This window comes from Nelumbo lutea, chromosome 2 (genome assembly GCF_056320005.1).
Source record: "Nelumbo lutea isolate HS-2025 chromosome 2, American lotus-T2T, whole genome shotgun sequence".
Lineage (NCBI taxonomy): Eukaryota > Viridiplantae > Streptophyta > Magnoliopsida > Proteales > Nelumbonaceae > Nelumbo > Nelumbo lutea.
Window position 1 is genome coordinate 67,900,465 of NC_142685.1, and position 22,567 is coordinate 67,923,031.

Here is a 22,567-nt window from a genome sequence, read left to right on the forward strand (position 1 = left end):
ATTCCCTTAAAAGTATCGGGAATAATTAATTATCGGGATTTCAGCTGTGTTGTGCTGGGCAACCCAAAAACCATTATCAATGCTTCAGTTGAGGATACAAAACACTAGCATTTGGCTCGGAGAGAGAGAGAGAGAGAGAGAGAGAGAGAGAGAGAGAGAGAGAGAGAGATTAAAAAGCTAATCTAGGAAAAGATCTCTAAAGCAGAGGCTTGATAAAATATACACCTCAGCCCTTTGATTTTCATTTCCCACCCTTAATTTACATTTAACAAGCAGCTACAACAAAGGAGACTAACCAAAAAACTACAATAGTCAGAGCCACTGCATCCGTACCCCCAAGTTCGGCGAGTGGGGGACTACTATCTAAGCAGACTTTTTCCCCCAAAAAGAAAAGAAAACAACCGCCTTGTTCTATTATCTCATCTCTGGATAAACAAGGGCACCCACTGGCCGCTGTCACTGTGCTATGCTATCAAGAACCTGCAGATATATTTTTCTTTTAACAGACCTAATATGGCTTTAGTTTCTAGGTCCTAAAAACATGCACGGCAATTTGCCCCTATCCACGCTGTTGAGGAGCTTTACCACCCTAAACCACTCCTCCCCTAGAGGTCAGTTAGTGCCGGGTTCACAAAATGCAAAATCAGTCTAACAACTCAGTATTAGAACCACCTGAGATGCCGGAATTCATGCTAGTCATGGCAGACCAACATCAAGTTCAAGCCTGCTCGAAACACGCCGGAATCAAGAGAACCATTACGAGGTAGTTCACTGCAAGCCATCCCCCCGACCAGTTGCTGGAATGGAAGCTTGGTGAAAGTTGTTATGTGCTATCATTGTGCCATTGTCAATGCCTTTGGCTGATATTGAACCGTTCTTCACGGTTTGCTCTAACAAGCTCACCAGCGAAAGAAATATTTCCACCCTTGTCACATCCCTGTTTGCCTGTACAGAAATAATATAATATAAACACAATTAGCACAAGATGGAGAAGACATTATACCATGACAATGGCTACTGTAGTTTGGGACTGGCCTCATTGAATAGATTGGAATATGTTTTCATAAGGCTCAGTTTGGAAAGAGAAAAAATCCAAATATGCAGAGGGCAAAACCTTGTATTTTGTATTATTTTATATGTATTTGTACTGTACATATTTGTATTTGTACTCCTTCCAAACTGAGCCTAACAGAATTCTTTCGAGGTGTGATTTTCAGCACAACCCTTCTCCTGTGAACAAGGAATATCCCCACATCAACAGACAAAGGTACCCCCACTTATGAATAAAATAATGGGCTTAGAGGGCACTATTGTAAGAAAACATTGTACAAAAACTTAAAAGCATAAATTGAATTTGGATACTCTAGAAACTAAATTTTATCAAAAAAGAATTTTTCCTAAAGAGAGCTACAATGCTTGTATATGGAACAAGATATTTCCTATTAGACAGATGCAAGTATCATGGTACTACTGCCTACCACATACTTGAAATCACAGAAGGACAGAACATAACCAACCCACAATTTCCAGAACTTGCAGAGAGACTAGTGTACAAATTTGTGGCCTATGGTGTTTGCAGGGAGAATAAAAGTCAAAGATAAAAAGAGTTCATTTGGATATTAACACATGCAACCTTCAACTATGAGATGTTAATTACAATTATTCAGAAAGACTGGACAACATTTGTGGCCTATGGTGTTTACAATTTCACTACAGCACCGTGATCATCTCCCGGTTCTGCAAAAAGTAAGTTGAAGAAATCTTATTCCTCATTTGGCCTATATAGGTATGCTTTATACTGAATAATTAAAAAAATTAAGGGGTTAGTAATGGGCAAACCATATTACAAGGTCAGGCATAGGATTGACCAAAGGATTTCTTTTTTTATATTTTTGATAATTGATTGACCAAAGGATTTCTTCACATGGCAGAAATTGATTGGCAGATTGGGCGTGTCATTCAAGACAAGGCTACTAGATTATCTTACCTCAACTGCAAATCGTGCCCAGACCTTGTCATTTCGGGCCTCCATTACTCCCTTCAGAATGGTCAGCCCTAACCCTCTAATTATATCAGCAATCTCCAGAAACAATCCCCGTTCTTCACAAAGCATCTGAAAAGAAAAGAATGAGATATAGAGAAAAAAGGGAAAATTTCAGCCACAAATTGTCAAATTTAGACATCAAAAGGCACTATGCCAGATCTCCTAAGACAGCATGATAACCATTACCTCCACAAGCATTTGACGAGGTGGATTTAGGTCCTCTACAATGATTGGGCAGATCATAGAATGTGAACCAACTTCAAAGGCCCATGTTGCCCCTCCCTCGAAATTGTCTTTCAAGAGCAATCCTCCCTCCTTGTTGATTATCTGTAAATTCAAGAAAGAACAATATATCACATCCCAGAATTCTGACTTATCTTCTAACTATTGCCAGTAAGGTATTATTGTTGTTGCATATATCATACACAAATAGGACAGGCATCATCTGAAGAAACTATGATCACATCAATATACACCAAGAGTCCACTTACATTGTAGGTTGTGTTTCAGCATAAAAATTACTGTCATATTTTTTCTTAAATTAGAAATAAAGGCCATTTTTGTATTTAAAAATATCATATGTACATATTCCTCATGCTCATGTATCTTCTAACTCCTAGAAAGTTCAAAATGCAGATTTTCTCTATTTTTGAGGACACTATTTCTTTTTTTTTTCCTTTTTATATTTTATTTAGAACAGTGTGTTGATAAAAGAATAACTAATGGTTGATACCTTCAATCTCTCCAAATAATATTAGTTCCCAAAGAAAACCACCTCTTAAGACTTTTTACTTGACTTTCAATGCTAGGCATGCATCCAATGTCCAATAAATGCCAAATTTTTGCCTCATCAACCATAATAATTTCTGCTTTAAGACAAATTAAATAGCAACTTTTTCTTAGGAAATGACAAGTCTAGCAAATAATCATAAAATACTGTGCACACCTTGGACTCCCCAGTTTGCTTTAGCTTGTCCGCATGCTTTGTCACACTTTGCAAGAAAAGCATGTGCTTGATCGTGCGTTCAAGTAGAGCATCAATGCTACACTGTTCAACCAAATTAAAAGACAAAAGTACAGCATTAATATCAGCAAGAACCATAGTGCAGCATGAATGAAGTTGGGAAAAACTCATTTATTTAAAAAGAAGGGGAAAAAACGATATACACCTTTGATCCATTTGGTACAATTTCCCTCAACTCCTTCACACGGTCTTGGATCATTTGACGATCTTTAGGCCTAGGTCTAGGGCTCTCCCCAGGTCTAAGCCTTTTGCGATTTGGTTTCCCCACTTCATCAGGTCTTTTAGAATGTGCAGTTGAAAAGCTATTTTCACGCTTTAAATTATTGCCATCTTCAACCCATAAACTCATTGGTGATCTATAGATAGAATTAACTTGAGATTCTCCAGCATTATCTTTACTACATCCAGATTTAAATGAGCTAGATCCCACTATCTCTGATTTTGAAGGAGGTGGAGGAACACCAAACATCTCAACTTTCCTCTGATCAGACTGATCAACCCGGCTGTATGTAAAAGATTCTGTAGGAACTGAAGAGCTACTTATCTTTGTCAATGTTGTCCTGCATGATGCATTATCATCTGAATTTTGCTTAGCAGAAGAATGAACTTTTGATACTACAGCATCCAACAGATGGTCAGCTCCAGATTCAGAGAAAATTCCACTCTCTGAGATACCATCATTCATTGAATAAAAATTAGACCTAGCGTCTAGCTGAGTTGTGCATGTAGAAGCATCTGTATTGAAACTCTGTCTATTTGAATTTGGCCCATCATTCCAACTATCATATGCCTGTTTGCTTTTAAAATCTAGACCCAAGATATCAAATAAGTCCTCCCCTAAAGCAGGTAGAACACATGTATCTTCACAGACAACACTTTGGGATATTGAATTTCCTGTATCATGCTTCTGACCACTCATAGAGCAATCATCAATAAAACCAGGCATAGGCCTACATCTAGAAATATTTTCAAGATGAACAGATGGAAGATGAAGGGCTTGAAATAAGTCTACTCCCTCTTGCCCTGCAGGAAACTCAGTCTTGTTATGCTTATCATCAGAAGTGAGATGGTAATGATGGGAACCACTGGGAAGAACTCCACTACTATGTGACAGATTTGCTTGGCTTGGTACTGAAACAACTCTACTGTTAGACGAATTAACAAACTGAGGACGATTCCCTTCTTGAGGTGGACGAGACAAATTACTCTCAGCCAACCTACACGGAACCGAAATTAGGGTCTGAAGAACATTTCCAGCTTTAGGTAATTCACATCCCTCAAGCAATGAGGCTAAAACAGAATCCTTCAGAGAATTAAGGACTACAGCTCTATCTGTTCCTAGTCGTGCATCCATGCCATGGGGCACAGATAGACCATTATTTGCAGGCTCCAGTAACCCACCATCTGACAGGATTTGTTGCTCTATCAATGCTAAGCCATTACTAGTTACACCTGATTGATCACCTATAGGCTTTTGATTGAATCCAGATCTTGAGTTGTGCGCAGAAGACTGCTGGTTTAACATGGCATCTTGATTGGAGAGGATAACATGGGCACTTGTGGCTCTTGCATCTGCTTGACTTCTCAGAGGAAGATCTACTTTTGATGCTGGAAGAACATTTGTCCGGAAGAGGTCACTATGAGGTTTGGTCATAGCTGGGGTCATGTTATGGGGTGTTTGTGATGACAAAGTATTAGCTTGCAATTTTTCCTGAGCCTGTGTATTTAAAGAATGAGTAGATTGATCAACAAGCCTTGAAGCCTGAAATATGGGAATATGTTGGTTGTTGTAGTTGTCACCGATAAGTTGCATGAACTCTTCTATTTTGGAAGATGAATCTGCAGCTGATTCTGCCGAGAGAAGCGTTCCAAGAGAGGTGACAGCTCCAATATCCTGGCTAGGTTCATGCTTTGTATAGTTATCAGATAAAAGAGAACCAGGCACACCATCTATTTGGAGAAATAGACTCTTCACACTGTTCACAAATCCCACATCCTCCATTATCTGAAGCAACAGAGACAAAGATGTAAGTTCTTATTCATTGAAGCATAGAACAATTGAGTTATGGATTTTTTAGCTTCATATGAAAGAAAACGAAAGATGCACCAGAATTGTCAGATGATTCTGCTTGCCCTAAGATATTGATATCAAAATTAAGAATACAACCATGCAGAAGCATAAAATATGCATCTAAAACATGTATTTTCTTCCCAGCAATGAGACAAAATATCATTAATCAACAATGCACAATAAGACTGGACTTTGAAAGGGCATTCAAAAAAGGATAGCCATAGCTTCTAGGAACTGCATTAGACAAGCATATGATTTTAACTTTGGACACACATTTTGGGGTTTTCTTATTTTCTAGATATTCCAACATCCTTGGTAGCCATGTAAAAGAAAGTAAAAAAGCTAGCCAGGATCAACCAATGAGTGTCAATGTTCATGCTACAAAGCACTCAAGGTTTTCTGTTGATTGGTGATTGCAGAACCAGTAAGACAGCATCACACAGAAGGTAAAAGAACGCGATGCATTATGAACTATTTATGTTGATGCAACAATTCCAACAAACATTATAGTGAGACCAATGTTTATGACTGCATTGTTACTAAATATGCAGGAGAAATAGTAACCTCAGTAGAACAGTAGGAAATAAGTGTTTTTATCAGTAATTAAGAAGAGTGTTTGTAGTGTCCTGGAAATTTGTGTTTTTTGTTTTACACTGAATAAATGAATACAAGAACTCACCACATTGGTGGAACCAAGTTGAACAACTCCATGCGGAAGTACAGGAATGACTGCAATTGTCTGCAAATTTAGAACAAAAATCTCAGAGTGAGCAAAGGTGGGGGAAAGAAAGGCACAAGAAAAGAAGAGGGGCATAGGAATCAGTAATACCTGCATGCCAGCCAAAAACTGGTGGTGCACTTCAGCCAGAACCTAAAAGCACAAGGAAAGATATTTGACATGATATCCATCATCAAATTCAGAAATAATCATACAAATTATCAAGACAAACATTTTTATGGAGAATTACCAAACAGCCGTATTAGCTTTCACAAGAGGACCAATGCTAAGTAGAGATAACTCAAAAAAACGACATGACACCATATAAAACAAACTTCTTCCCCTGCCAACAATTAAGTTATAATTTCAATATGTCTGAACATTAGATCTATATTGATAGGTTAGGATCCTTTGTCTTGTCTGGCTCTTCAAGTAGGCCTGATCCAGGTTGTAGTCCATTAACTGAACAGTCTGGAAAAATTATTTGTGTGACACAAGTTTTCATTGTGGAGAATGCAACTCAAGTTCCTTGCATATGCTCTAGTACTAAATATGAAGGGTACAACCGTCCCAAAACTACCCATGATCTCCAATCAAATACACTACAGACAAAAGGTATCATTTCCAGAAGCCAGTCGAAGATGTTCCATCAATGCCTCTAGCCCAGTTTTGTACCTACTTTCTGGTTGCTATTATGCAAGTGACTCGGATAGTCTGCTGAAGCATCACAGAGGTAGTGGGATCCTAAATGATAACTCCATTAAAAAGTCCATGAAGATCTCTAGTACCCAGATTTTTTAGTAATTTCCATTTCAAACATAGAATCTTTTTCTAAAGAAAACTGAGAAAGTTAGCAGACCACTGACCATGTTTTACTTAGCTGACTTCCATCGTTTGTCAATTCAAAATATTTTGCAAATGCTTTAACCACCGCTTATAAGAAGTTAAAGTAGTACCTCTGATGGATGGCCTTCTCCAATGCAGTTTCCCTGAAGAATCCATAGATGTGTTCCTGTAAAAGCAGCCCTCCCAACTATTCTGAAACACAACAAACATGTCAGAGATTTTAATTAAGAATCCATCTTTCCCACCACCAAGTAAAAGCACTAAATACACTGCTGTAATGAAGCTCTAGAAAGGAAAGCAGGAGAAAAATGGAAATGGGCACTTACCCTTCTCCTACAACATGGATCTGGTTATTTATCGTCATCTTGTTAACCAGAGAACAGACTTCATCCACTTGACACCCAAGCTGAGAAAAGCGACTTTCTGGGGAATACCGTGCAGGCTCATAATAACATTCTTCCCAAACCAAAAGCCTGCAATATTAAAACCTTTTTTTCCTCAAGCTCACGGAGAAATACATCATTAAGGGGGGAAAGCAGAAGGAAACTAAACGATTTTAATGGCAACAGAAAAAAGAATAGGATGCTTAACAGCTAGAACCTTTTCTGTCATTTAATCTATGAAAATGTCGCATTCACAATCTTTCAATAAAGTTTAGCTAGATAATCAAGATAGATCACCAAACAGTATGGCAAGAAAGAGTGTTTAGGAGAAACAGTATTACCATCCATTGATAAAATGATACACAACCACTTTACAACATTCCTGATGAGAATATTCAGAAAATTAAAAAAGGAAAAAAAAAATTGAAAAGAAAAAGATAGGATAGGATTTGAAAGCTTCATCCCTTGAACCTGAAAAATGAAACTTTTCAGATTTTAAACCAGATAATGACAAGTACAAGAATCAAATAGGAATGCTACATCAATCACAATACTCCAAATCGATGTATTATCTGAACGAAAACAAATTTATTCGGGCTGCAAGCTGCAAGCACAACATATTCATCTAAATCCACCTTCGCCACTTGGATTCTCAAAGACAAAAGAGAACACATATAACATTCCAAAAAAAGAAAAAGGCATCAGATAACATAGCAGAAAAAGAAAAAGAATGACAGTAATCAATAAGGCATACTTGTCAAGGTACCGTAAAGATGAATCAATCTAACAACACAAAGAAAGCAAAACAAACAAATAGACACGCCAGCTTTTTCAAAAACCCTAACTGATCAAAGTGGAAACAAAAAGCAAAACTCACATCAACAAAACAGAGAGACGGAATGCAGCTCAACTTACGTCGGATTCCGGCAACCGATCTTCCAGAAAACCGCATACGACCATCTATTCACGCCGCAGAGAAACCTCAGAGCTTCTCTCAACAAAAGCCCCATCTCTCCGGCGACGAAATCGGAACCTCTAATATAAACAACCAACTAACGCAAACAACGAAAAGCAACCAACAGTAGTACCTCACTGCCGGACTTCGTACATAATCCGGCTGCTGTATTCCGGCCTAACTCCCACGACACGACCCTCTTCCCGCCTGTTTCGTCCTCACACCACCATTCCGCTTCCTCGCCGGCTCCAAATTCCCGGCTATCATTTTCCGACATCCCATTCCAGCAAGAGGACCGAAGAAAGAGAAGAAAAAAAAGGAGAAAAAAATAAAAGCAAGCAAGAAAGAGAGATAGAGAGAGAAAGCGACAAACTCCAAAAGAAATTGCAGAGTAGGTTGCACAAACCTACACTATACCACGAGCTCTAATCATGTAGCTCGCCATGATCTCATCCATGAAGCTCAACAATGGAAATTACGAATTTAAAATCTCAAAAATCCGAAATAATTAATTCTTCAAACAAAACTTGAACCTCCAAATCTCCGTCCTCTCTCTCTCTCTCTCTCTTTCTCTCTGGAAGCTGGTGAGGTCGTCTTCGTTGCTTGCTTCGCTTTCTGGTTTATTATATGATGCTCTCAGATGCTAGTGTGCTAAAATGCGCTTTATTTAAACCAGAAGGACGAAGCCCCACCGAATCAGGGTCTGGTTTTCCAAAAAAATTACGATTCTTGCCATCCCTCTCTTTTGTCGGTTTTCGGTTTTGGTTCTGTGTGGTGGGGTGTTCAGACCGTCAGAGCAGATGTTAAAAAAGCCAACTCGGTACGCCGTAGTGCTATGACTGTCGTGCTGACGTAATCCTTTTATGCCCTTCCGTTTTTCCGAAATTACGGAGAGAGCCACTACTTAATCTGTTTCGTATTGAGGAGATAATCTTGGTTAATATTAAATAATTACTTTTTCTGGCGTTCTATTCTTTTTGGGAGTTTTTTATGTGGTGTTGTAAACTGTAGTTCGCCTGACATGCCAGGAATTGTCCGCGCCTTTTGATTAAATTATTGATTTTTCTTTTCATTTTTTCGATGGCTGTGATGCTTCTATTCTAGATCTTAGTTTTGATTATTATTTTATGGTGCAGGTGGGTTGGTGAGCGTGCGTGTGTGGGGGGGGAGATTTGACCGTTGAAATGGTGGGACCACATGATTGCATTGATCAATGATGGTAGGCCATGGAGTGGAGGGTTGAGATCAGCTTGAGGGGTGGGGCTGTTTCTTGATGAGATGGAGGCAGCAATCTCTAAAAGGTGGGGCATAAAAAGGCGGAGAGCCTAGTTGGAGACACATGAGGGTGTGTTTGTTGCTTTATTTTTTACTGCTTGTTTTTGTGGGGAATTGAGCAAAAGATTCCCATTCAATTCAAACACAATGACCTCTTTTTTTTAACCAAAGACCTTTGTACTATCATCTGTCCCTGGTTGCAAGTTAATATAATAGTACTTTGGTGTTTTGGCCGCTGGATGTGGGAATAATGACATCATAAATACATCTTCTGATGTCATTATTCTTGCATTTAATACCCATCATTGATTTGGAATCTAGTGGGACAGAATATATGGGAATAAACTATGAATGTATTGGTATTTTGAATGCTAAGTGAGGTAGGCTAACCTCTAATCACCAACATTGATTTGGTATCATATTTTATATTATTTAAAAAATAATAATAATCTGCCCAACTTGTTTAGAAGCCTTCAATATAGACTCCCCTAGATTTTTACTTGAAATTTGGGATTTTAATGGGAATTTTATCCAATAGCCATAAATTATCAACTTTGCCACGTGGACAATGAGGTGGGCAATCAAACCATCTGACAACATATAATTAACAGTTTGAAATTCGATTTTTGACAAATTCTCAATGTTTTTTTTTCCTTTTCTTTTTACACTTTACAATCTTCTATTTCATGCATTTTGGGTATGTGTTATTTATACTTAATTATACGCGTTTTTTCTTTCTAGTAGTTTGATATTTTTCCATGTGGTGTGTGTCGCTAAGAAAGTCTGAAACCAACTTTTGGTGGAGTAAGAAAACACATGTAAAAACTATTCCTTACGATGGGCCTCTAATGATGTCCTACTAAATGACTTCGTAAATAGTACCCTATATGCATGCTATAGAATTATCAAGTCCGGACTTGCTATCCATAAAAGTATCTAATATGATAGGTTTAATATGTGCCATATCGTATCAATAGCAAACGCCATCAAAATGCAAAATATTGGAAGTTAGGGGATATCTTAACAGTTCGAACTGTTATTATTCATCCTAGCAAACATATTTTCAAAGGAAAAATGTATGATGCGAAAAAAATATGGTATAGGAAGAGTTTTGACCAATCAAAATTCACCTACCAATTTTGATAAATAATACCTGATTGGCTACTATGTTTATGATTCCAGTTGATTGGTCATAAGTTTTTCAGATATCATATCTTTTCCATATCATATTCGAACCCGTTTTCAAATAACAAATTATAAATTATAAGAAAATGAGTATCAAGCAATCGATATGCAGATAGCCCCGAACATGATTTATAGTGGCAAGTCTCAAGTATGACCCCATCAATGACAAAAAAACAAATGTGGCTAGTAGATCCAATTTGAGATTTACCATCCTCACCACTAATGTGTGTATGTGCATAACGATAGAGAAGGATATTTTTATGGAATGTAATTGATTCATTTTTCCATTAGGCTAGTTTTAGTTTGACAAAAAATAAGAGAAATATGAAATAGAGGGAAAGTTTTTAAGGAATTTTGTGTCCCATCTTATCCATACATAAGGAATGAATCTTTGATAGTTGTTATTCTATCTAAGCTGAGGAAGATCATGTGCATGCAATTTGAAGTGGGTATATGCAATACTAGGAAAATTGATGGAGCGCGATCCGGCCGGTCTTAGCTGTCCGCGGCCTTGCTTCAGAATGGGGTAGCAGGGAACCTAAAACGGAGGAGATGGGGAAGCTAACCCGGTGTAGAGGCTCCGAATCTCAAGTTAGAATCCTTCAAAAGCAAGGTAATACCAGATAGCGTAAAGTTTGCATACCTTTGTTGTCGGGGGGCAGGGGGCTCTTATAATCACTTCGTGCACTCGTCCCGGGACCCTTGTCAGGTCAGGTATGATTACCCTTGTGCTTGTCAATTCGGCCGTCGTCCTTTCTGCTGAGACAGAACCGTCACTGCCTAACCGTCTATCTAACTAGAGATGGCGGTGTCAGTGGCGGTGGCAGGTGGCCGTTTAGGGTGCTGCCGCCAAACGTCAGATCCCAAGTCAGTCAGGCGCGGCGCCCTCGGGCACGAACTTCCTTAGTGTCAGGCATGGTACGACTTGTTTGGTTTTGGTGCCAGGTGATGCGAAGTGTTGAGCGAGGCGGTCTTGATCTCGGAGGTATCTATAGGGCAGGTCAGTTCGGCGAAGTGTATCCCGAGCTGTTACAAGGTGGGTCAGTTCGGCGAAGTGTATCCCGAGCTGTTACAAGGTGGGTCAGTTCGGCGAAGTGTATCCCGAGCTGTTACAAGGTGGGTCAGTTCGGCAAAGTGTATCCCGAGCTGTTACAAGATGGGTCAGTTCGGCGAGGTGTAACCCGAGCTGTTACAAGGTCAGTTCGGCGAAGTGTATCCCGAGCTGTTACAAGGTGGGTCAGTTCGGCGAAGTGTATCCCGAGCTGTTACAAAGGGTGAATTCGGGCCCCCGGTAGGGAGTTCAGTCCGCTCGTGTCCCCTTGTTCCCGCCTAGGCTTGGCCCCTTTTTCCGAGCTGTTGTTTCTGCCACGTGTCACGTAATAGAGAGGTCAGGCCAAATCTTCCTTCATCAGTAATATATTGAAGATTTCTTCCTCTTGGTATCTCACAATTAGGAGCACATGTTTGGCATTGCTTACTAGCTAGATCAAGAATTTTCAAATATTGAATCAAGATTGTCAAACTTTTTTTTGCTAAGAATTGAGTTGAGATACTAGAAAAGCATATATAAATTTACATATGGACGCCTTATAATAAAACGCATAGGTTAACATGATATATGTAGGTTTCATCATCCATGATGGTAAGAGCTTGACAAAAGTTTTAGTATCGTTTGCACAATTCTCCTTTATCCAAACTTGGGATCGGTGATGTAAGGCAAAGAGTTGTTAGGGCATGCAAGTCTTAGGTAGGCATATTGGTAAAATAGAAGGATACATGTTGATCGGATGGAAATTTGGTCCATGGATTACCTAATGGAAATTGAAGCTATATGAATTCCCAAATAGTTTTGCATCTCAAGCTGAAGATTTAGTTAGGAGGGAGATAAGCAAGAAACATGGAGATTTCATTATGTAATTTAGTGTTATAAAGTAGAGATTTTTTTTGGCAAAAGAGAAGTGCAAAAATAGAAAAAGCAGTTCTATTCAAAAGCAAACATGGTTGATAAAAAGAAAAACAAAAATCCAAAAGGATCAATTTTTTCTAATTATAATCCTTCATAAATCCTATCAGCTCACTTGTCTTAGAGTATATCTAAAATTAATAAAAAAAAAAAAAAGTGGCATTAGCTTAAAATTTGGAGAAAGAAAGAATTTTCTCATAGGCTTGTTCTCAGATGTTAAATACCATATAAATATGTTGAAAATTTCTTCACACGGAAAAGAACAAGGTAAAAATTATATGAATAGAACTGCTTTGATTTTGACATATAAGATTCCATCATGTAAGGAGTTATTATTGTTGTTAGAAGTGAAATATTTACTAATTTAAAAAGCCTATAGGGTTAAGGGTCAAACAACTTTGACCATTAGATTAACCAAATGACCCTTCACATTATTATCAAAGATTTGACTTGGCCGTAGATATGGTCTATAGCCAAATGGCCTTTATTTTTTCCCCCACATTTAATATGGATTAGGTTCAATTTTGGGGTTAAAAAAGGTTGAATTCTTCCTAATCTTAAGATGGCGTTTGATAAATCTGAAAATTCAGATATGAAAAGTTAAAAATATATTAAAAGTGTTTGAAATCTGAAAAGAGACAGATGCTTTTCTATTTTTTAGAGGCTCTAAATCCATAAGTTTGTTTGTATTGGATCAACCCTTTACCATCTGAAATTTATTGATTTTACTCTTTTACCCCTAGAACATACTATTTGTAAATGTTGAGTTCAATTTGCATTATCTCATAAAAAATAATTTTCAACCTCAAAATAACATCGAAACAATACAAATAAAAAATAATAAATTAATAATCAATAATTACTAATTAATAAATGAAACAACTAAAATTAAAAAGTAATTAATAATTTACACAAATAAAAACTAAAATAACTTTTAAAAATTAATGAAATAATTAAAAATTACTAGTTAATAAAAATAATTAATGTTTAATAAAAATAATTTATAATTTATAATAATAATAATATTATTTCTACTCATTGAGTCGTTGCTGCAAGTTGCAGCAATGGTGGTAGTGGCAAGAAGATAGGAGAGAGGGAGAGAGAGAGAGAGAGCGATAAGAGAGAGAGTGAGGGCGAGAGAGAGAGAGAGAGATAAGGAACCGCCGCCACTTCAACTTGTAGCGGTGGTAGTGGGAAGATAGGGGAGAGAGAGAGAGAGAGAGAGAGAGAGAGGGAAGGAACCACCGCTGTTGCAACTTGTAGCGGCGATGACAAGAAGACAGGGGAAAGAGAGAGTGAGAGTGAGAGAGAAGGAACTGTTGTTGTTGCAAGTTGCAGCGGTGGTGGCAGGAATAAGAGAGAGAGAGAGAGAGAGAGAGAGAGAGAGAGAGAGAGAGAGAGTGTGCAGGGGCAATGGTGGCGGTGGAACTTTGTTAGGTCGTAGTGAGGGTTCGGTTCAAGTTACATGAAGCACAAAAACATGTAATATTAAAATTTCTTAGAGGGCATTTATGCCTTTTATGCACCTCTCAATTATGTCTAGGCACATTAAGTGCCAGGCTACTAACTTAAATTTTCAGATTTGAAAAAAGATTTTAGATCGATTTTCAAATGCAACACCAAACACCAGACCTCTGAAGAGTTTTATCAAACGAAGCCTAATTTTTATAAAAATAATATACTATAATGTATTATTTTATATAATGATACACAATGCAAATTGACCCATGCTTCAATTGTTTATATCAATAGTCATAAGTTCAAAAGTTTTCATTGCAATGTTGTTAAATTGTGGCCCTATTTGGCAAGTCTTTTTGCATGGGCTGTTGGCTTTTTAGAAGCCTGATAACTCATGTTTGCATCTTCCTCCATTTCGTTGGAGGAAGATCTTTCCATCAAAAGACCACGGCTTGGAAAGACGTAGGAAGTTTGATTCAGGATTATTTTGGGAAGCTAGAAATGGAGCTTCTCATGTTTTTTTTCCTTCCCAGTTTCTCGCGAGAAGCTCAATTTATCTTTTGAATAATGACTAGAAGCCTGATAACTCACGTTTGCATCTTCCTCCATTTCGTTGGTGGAAGATCTTTCCATCAAAAGACCATGGCTTGAAAAGACGCAATAAGTTTGATTCGGGGTTATTTTGGGAAGTTAGAAATGGAGCTTCTCATGTTTTTTTTCCTTCCCAGTTTCTCGCGAGAAGCTTAATTTGTCTTTTGAATAATGACTCCAACCAAATGATCTTTGGGCTTTCAAGATATTAATGAAAAAGCTCACCATGTTTTATAGTTGTCACATCTTCTAAAAAAAGCTTGCCAAATGGCACCTACATTTATCTATTAACCTAGACTAGTAATTGATGGAAATTGGATGATTTACTAAATTGGATCTAATATTTAGAGACTTGTCTACATCAATAGTGACTTAAGTTGGGGTTCCATAAAAAAATTAATGGTTCAATATTTATACCAATATGCCTTGACAATATAGCTATTAACCATATAACATAAGTAGTTGAAAATGCCCCTCCATTATTTATATACTCATTTGCCTTTTTGTATACATAATTCATCTAAGTAAATATGCTCTCTACTATTATTTACTCTATTTAAATAATAAATCATAATTTCAATATTCATTTCATAAAACTAAAGGGGATAGATGTGGAGAAATAATGTCAGGAGAAGAAAAAGAGAGGTTTGTGATGTTAAAGATTAAATTGGAGAGGTGGAATAACAATTATAGCTATTCTCAGTTTGCACTTTTTATCTCATTTGACATTTCATCTCATAAATACATTAAAAGTGCATTGAATAAATGTTGAGAAAATGTGAACAATTTGTCAACTAAATAATATTGCTATTGCATTAAATAGAAATAAAATGATGTAATGACAAAACTACATCCCTCATTGTTATTATTGTGAATGTAACAAGACATTATTAGAAAGTTGACAAAATATGAGCAACTTGACTATTTTTATATAGAGCAACTTGACAACAATTAGATGTTGCTGCTATTGTAATAAACAATGCAAGTAGATGGAGACTTCCAATAGTAACCAATTTCTAGACAATCTATCAACATATTGGTGAAGTTGAAAATTGTGAATTATGTTTGGTGCAAAAAAACATTATTACGATCATACCAACTAGATTATGAATCATCTTAATCATAGAGCAAGTAATATTATATATAGGATTTACCATTTTAAAAGGATTTCATTAAGTATAAAGTTGAAAAAAGCACAATATTGTCCTTAAAAGACTATGCTTGATTTCAAATATTCCAAACACTGCTTAGGGCAACATATGCTTATTTATTTACACAATTTATATCCCACAAACTTGTCCAAAGCCATTTGATCATAACAAAGAAAAGGGGGCTTTAACTTTTCAGTCTACTCCTAGAAATCTTAGGTCCACCGTAGGGATGGAATGAATTCTGACCATGGATTGATGCCAAATCCACAGATAGGATGCCGTTTAAAGGGGCTATTAGTAGAGTTGGTGGTGGCTGTAATTTAAGATTTCTAGTCTACTTACCTTGTCAAAAACATGGTCTAGTAAAGAAATTTTTTATTTTATTTAATTATTGAAAATCATGTTCACAAAAAGGACACCTAGACTAGACTATAGGTTTTTAAAACCTAAAACTCTTCCTTGTGGAATTAGATTCATGCCATCCATCTAACAAGGGACCATTTGGATTAAGGCTATTGATATTAGTAGATTCAATTCATGCCCTCAATCTAATAAGGGACCATTTGGATCGATTAGCTACTTGTACAAGGTCATTGTCCATGCCTGTTGTTCATACGGTATGTAGAGGAGTTTCATACTTTTCAATAACCCTTTCATATTTGTAAAACTCTTTTTCTAAATGAATAGAAGGGCGAGAATTGGTCTATTCTCTCTCTAATTTGTCTCATGGCGTGAAGGCCTTGCATTTTAAGGACCAGTATGGTATGTCAATCCCTGGAATCAAATTTTTATAAGGCTATATTTGGTTTGAAGATAAAGGTAGGGAAAGGAAGGGAAAGACAGGAAAACCAATACAAGGTTTTCTTAACTTTCCTTACATTTTCCTTCAAACCAAACATAGCCTAATGGTTAAATATGCCGTATTTCCTTTTGTTTTTCATTTTCTTTATGTGTTTGGGTTAGTTAGTGAGTGAGTGGTTTGTGTTGTTTGGGTTTGGGGCTTTATATTATTTTACCTACCTTCTGATAATGACTAAAATTGTAAGATAGCCGCCCCTCCACTTCCACTTTCAAGTAGAGTTTGGGGTTCAAAGAAAGAAGTAATAGAGTGAAACTTAACTTATTGTAGACAAAGAGATTGATATGAACTGTTATGGCCACCGCCCCATGTGTTGAAATCTTATAACTTTTGGATCTATACTTCAATTCATGAATCTCATGATGAATTTACAATTTTAGATAAAATGAAATAAAAATATCATAAGATGGCACGAGAGAAAAAAACTATTGATGTACATTATGAATCCAATATCTAATCATCTCTATAGCAATTTCATAATAGAAAAGCTTGGGTCTTGTAGAAAAATAACCATAAATCAGCCTTAGTTCTACCATTGTAGAGGATCATGATATATCATTCGATGCATCTCATTGTAAATTGTTCAAATAGATTAAATAGTTTAAAATCTGATAATATGAGTATGCTTTTCTATGACCGGTTCACCCATCATCTGACTTTTTTTTTTTTTTTTTTATCTCCCAAACTATTTATTTACAAAAAAAAAAAAAAAAGAGTCAGTGTGGCCTGGTGACTTAACTGGTTGAACCAGTGAACTATTTGACCTGGTCTGTGAGTTACAAAGAGAGCACACAAGTAAGTTGATATAAGTAAATGAGAAATTTTATTTTTTATTTATTTTGAGTATAATAGGCAATGGGAACTTCAAACCTAATTGCAATTCACATTTCTAATTACTTTATGGTAACTACATTAATGTTGCTAGAAGCAAATATACAGTTCCATATATTCTTCTCCAATTGTCCTTGTGATGTTGAGAGCACAAACATGAAAAATTTGTAGCTTTACTGTTGGGCTCAATTAGCTACACATTGAACTACTCCATCATTGTTGCTGTCATCTTAATTGTTACTGTTGTTGATGATGATGATACTGATGTTTCATTTCTTAGAAGCTGTTTTCATGGTTGTCACATCTAAAACAGGAACAGAATTATACTTTACATTTTTGGCTTATTTTTAATGGACCAATTTGACTTTTCCTAAAATACAGTGTTATTATTATAACCTTTTTTGATGTATGTGGGTAACATTTATCTTCACACTCCTCCCCAGTCTTAAAATCTAGAATTAGAGAGAAAAATGAAAGGTTTTAGGTGGAGTTTGATAAATTTAAAAATTTTAAAAGACATTAAAAGTATTTGGAATTTGAAAAGAGGCATAGTATTTTTCTACTTTTAGAGGTTTTGAATAAGTAAGTTTGTTTGTGTTGGATTAATCCTTCAACATCTGAAATTCCCTAATTTTACTATTTTATCCCTAAAACAGATTATTTTATAATTTTGAGTTCAACTTGCATTATCTCATAAAAATAATTTATTAAATTTAAAATAATATTGAAAAAATAAGTAAATTATACAAAATAAAAATAATCTATTAAAATAAGAATAAAATTGAAAAATACATATAAATTTATAAATTAAAAATAAATTATTAAGAGGTAAGATAATACTGAAAATCCATGTAGCAATGAAAAATATTTAATAATTATCAGATTATTAAATTAAAAATAGTACAAAATTTTATTAAAATAATAATAAAATTAAAAAAATACATATAAATTTATAAATTAAAAATAAATTATTAAGAATTAAAATATTAATAAAACCTATGAAACAATTAAAAATATTAAATAATTAGCAAATTAATATAAAAACTATTAACATATACTAGTTAAGATAATTAATAAAATTAAAATAATTAAAAATTAATTTGGTGTACATTCAAACGCCACTACTGAAACAAGGCCGCTGCAAGTGTGGGAAGACAGGAGAGAGAGAGAGAGAGAAATCAAACAGCTGAGAATGGAAATGAGTTTTCCATCGCCAGTGACTATGGGTTTTTTCGAGTTCTCCATCGTTGTCTCCCTTCGTGTTCTCCGTTTCTCTGCCTATATTGTCATAGTTGTTGGTGTCGGCAAAAATGTGCCAGGAAATGAATCACCGATGGTCACCAAGAAAACATAATATAGATCACCTGATGGTGGCTTATCACTGGAATATAGATTGCAAGAACAACGAGAAATCTAGATCGTCAAGAGACTCGTCCACTGCATCGGTTTGGAGCTCAAGTGAGAAAAAATTTGGGTTTAAAAAGGGATGTCTATTCGAATATTATCAGGGGCATCTTAGACTTTTGAACACATATGAAATACGTTTGAGCAAGTTCAGATATCAGATATGAGACCTCTTAAAAGCATTATCAAACACCACCTTATTCTTCAATGTAGTTGGGTCATTTTTTTTTCCTGACAAATGGTTCCTCCCCTGAGGCCAGCCTGTTGAAATCAATCTATAGAATTGGCCAATTTATTCAATAAGTCCCTGTTTGAACACCTCGTTGAAGGAAATAATTTCGTTGTTGTTTCATATCACCATCTAAAGATTTCTGGTTCAAAAACACTGGAAGGAGGTTAATCAAAGCATTCTTGAAAATTAGCTTCTTGCAATTTCTCGTAAGAGCCTGAAGTAGAGCCGTTTCTAAGGATCTCAGTTTGGGTTAAAATGGTGTATTAAATTGAAATGAAATGGGTTGATTTCACATGGAGCCCAAACAAACCTTTAAGTCATGAACGTAATCGATGTATTAATTAGGAACAAATTCATACTCGATCAATTATGAATACAAACAATAGATACATCAAACCAGGCAGATTTGAACTGGTTGGGAATCATACCATGCTGATAACCATTTTGCTAAAAAGGGTTTAGGATATGTGACAATGGATTTGAGAGATTTTATGGGTGGGGTTGAGAATCATTTGGGAGGATTTGCTGCTTTGTGTAGTTCAAGAATTCTTGTTGATTTCAAATGGAAGCCTAGTTTGAAACCAGTCGAGAGCCCTAACTGGTTTGCACTTTGCATAGTTCATCTTCAGACATTGTCCTGGAATTGCTTCACCAGTCACTCATCTCAGGCAAATGGTAAAAAGCTTTCTGGGTTGTGGACAGGGTAATCAGTGGGCCTAATGGGGTCCATTGTCATCGATGCCCCACTTTTTCTCCGGGCGGTTTGTGGGGCATATTCCGGCAAGTTTTGTCATGTAGTGGCTAAAGCTGAATAACTAGGAGCCCCTTTTAGGGTTATGACATTTCTGTTCCTTTTTCTACCTCTTTTACAACTTCTGTCTCCATTTTGCTTTTTCCTGAGAGAATTATAACTTCTTTTTACATTTAAGGAATTAGGGTACAAATTTCTTTAATAATTAAAGCCCCCATTCAGTTTACGTAAGAGGGGCTTAACTGCAGAAAAGTTGTCTACAATTCTGTGTGTGTTGACTGTGTTCACAGAAACCCATCCAAATTGGCTGGTGATCCTTACTGTCTCTCTTTAATTAGAGCTTTAGGATCTGTGTATGTTCACATGGAAGGACAGAGCCCTACCACTTGATTGTAGTTGGGTCAGATTTAGAGAGTGGGTCTGGTCAAAATTTGCACTGTTGGGTATCTATGATCTATCTTTAAATCAGATGACAGATTTCTTCTTTGATAAGGTAAGTTTCATCTGACTCACAATTGCTTGTTTTTGGGAAGTAATGAGTTAATATTCAATCCTGACATGAATTAAATAGCTAAAGGGGATGGTGGCTGTATTGCTCGTTCTTTTTCTTTATTTTCTCTGTCAGTGTTGAATCATCAAGGATGGTCAGGTTGATGGCATTTCCACCAAGAGTCAGAGGATCACTCTTTGAGAGTTGGAACTATGGGCCCAGTAGCGGCTCTAGCAAGAGTTGAATAGACAAGAAACAAAATAAGTTTTATTTTACAGACTTGGCCTTGGGCCTTAAAGAAGAAGAAGTAGAAGATTTATTCTATGAAGGGGAGAGAGGGGGCCAGTCATGGCCATGGTAGTAGTTTAACTGTTTAAGAGGGTTTTGTCTCCTGTTAGTAAAACTTGTTCACACAGGGGATCTAAGGTGGCAGTACAAATGGGTCCATGGGTTTCTGTTCCATAGGGCAAAATTTGAACTAATGGCCCTACAAATGGCAAAATGTGAGGCTTTTTTGAACCCTTTATTAGGCTAGGCAGCTTTTCAGACATTGTTTGTCTAAGAAATTAAGCTGCCCAACATGGGGACTGTCTATCCCATGGCCCACATTTTTCATGACTCCCTCCAAGTCAGACAACCCTAAAGTTGTTCCTTTAAGTTGCTTCAATTCCAATGAACGTGTTAACTGTGAACATTTTTTTTTCTTCTTCTTTTCAGTAATTTACACACTTTATTAAGATTTAAGTGTAGGGGACAGAAACAAAAGCCATAACATGACTGTAGAAGCAGTCCATGTTGCAGGGAAGCTCCACTCTTCTTCTATTCAGTAATTTTCTTGATGATTAAGGCACTATTTGGATAAGCTTTTACTTTGAGCTTTGGGCTATGAAAAATAAAATTGGGGCAAAAAGTGATTTAAGCATTTGGTAAGATATTAAGATTAGGCCAAAATGCAAATCTGGGGCTTTGTGCTTTTGGGTTTTAAAAGCATAAACCCTGAAGCAGAACCAAACAGAACCTAAGACATTCCATTGAGAATAGTGGGGGACAGAAGCCACCACATGAATACAGAAGGCATCCATTTTTATGGGGAGCTCCATACACTAGACTTTGACATACTATTTCTTCAATATTTAATACCTGGATATGAGGGTAACATGGGCTTGGATGCCATGCACATGGTTGTTCAAAAAGGGGCTCCAATTGGATGGGCGGCTTTAAATCTCTTCATTTCCTTTTCACTTAAAAAAAAAAACCTAAAAAACGCATTAAAGTAAACAAAAGTAACAAACAGGAAAAACCAAAGTTAGGCCAACTGCTATCTACATAAGAACCCAACTCTAGGGTTCTTCCAAAAGCAAGAATATTTGAGCTAAACCCTAACATCATGTCAGATTGAACGGTTTTGATCATGGTTCAAAGTATTGATATGGATTAATTATACACAAAAATTGGGTATCACCGATCGCCCGATTCTAAAATTCAATATTCTATTTTTCCCCAATATTAAAATCAATGCATATCATACGATACAATGCGATACAATACGATACTTTAAACTATGTTCGTGATACATGCAATTGGGTATCAAATAATGTGCACACGTAGTTAACACATGGGATTTAATCTTATAATTGCTCTTTTTTCTCTAAATGAAATTATTATGTTCCAAAAAGTATTAATAAAAGTGACAAATTTCTAAAGTGTGTTTGGTCCCCATGGATTTCCAAAAAAAAGCAAGTATTCCACGAGACCAAAAGGTCCAGACCACCTTGACGAGAGAAAGGGAGGCACATAGTGAGTCCCATCATGAGAGCCCAAAAGACCAAATGGTGCATACTTATGTGCACCATGAGCAGCTTACCAAGTCAATCACTCTTACCCCACTTAAATGGGTTGGAATAATCAAGGATTCCAAGGGCTCAAATCATTAATCCCAAACCCTAAATGAGTAGATCAAGTTTGTACAGAGTAAAAATGGAGGGGGTAGTGGTTAAGTGCGCCACCCATCATTCTTCATGATGATATGACGGAAAGCTATCACATACCTACATGGGAATATATGCAGAATGGGACAAAGGTGTATGTGTATGAGAATCTTGACTTAGAGAATAAATAAATGTTATTCCCTAATTCTAAATTAGGTTTGGATTTAATAGGGTATATTTAATATATAAACAAGAAAAGAGAAATTGGTACCAGTGATTTAGATGTGGAGAACTTCAACGGTCACTCCATGATTGGGAGGACCCTACTAAAAGATAACAATGATATGGGGCTTTAATCGTTTCATTTAGGTTTCTTAAAAATAGTGGTGGGCAAGAGATGCAAATAGG

The 22,567-nt window shown here is 36.4% G+C and overlaps 1 protein-coding gene across 2 annotated transcripts; it reads right to left on the reverse strand.

Moving 5' to 3' along the window:
• Positions 1-183: 183 nt before the first annotated feature.
• Positions 184-8,680, reverse strand: LHW (transcription factor-like protein). Of its 2 annotated transcripts, none has more exons than XM_088973011.1 (10): positions 8,002-8,680; positions 7,030-7,176; positions 6,814-6,895; positions 5,969-6,010; positions 5,819-5,878; positions 3,214-5,073; positions 2,991-3,092; positions 2,231-2,371; positions 1,988-2,113; positions 184-945 (listed from the first exon to the last, which is right to left on the reverse strand). In XM_088973011.1, the coding sequence occupies exons 1-10, from the start codon at positions 8,094-8,096 to the stop codon at positions 769-771; spliced, it is 2,832 nt and encodes a 943-aa protein (XP_088829137.1). In that variant the 5' UTR covers positions 8,097-8,680; the 3' UTR covers positions 184-768. The 2 variants fall into 2 exon arrangements, with proteins under 2 accessions (XP_088829137.1, XP_088829138.1); XM_088973012.1 differs by having other exon boundaries at positions 7,964-8,679.
• Between the last annotated feature and the right edge of the window lie 13,887 nt (positions 8,681-22,567).

What these genes read in the sequence shown, in the direction of transcription:
- LHW (XM_088973011.1), bottom strand. Translation starts at nt 8,096, where the DNA reads ATGGGGCTTTTGTTGAGAGAAGCTCTGAGGTTTCTCTGCGGCGTGAAT. An exon ending in GAGAAGGCCATCCATCAGAG is followed by an intron (nt 6,011 to 6,813) that starts GTACTACTTTAA and finishes TTGTGCTTTTAG; the next exon opens with GTTCTGGCTGAAGTGCACCA. An exon ending in TTGTACCAAATGGATCAAAG is followed by an intron (nt 3,093 to 3,213) that starts GTGTATATCGTT and finishes TTGGTTGAACAG; the next exon opens with TGTAGCATTGATGCTCTACT.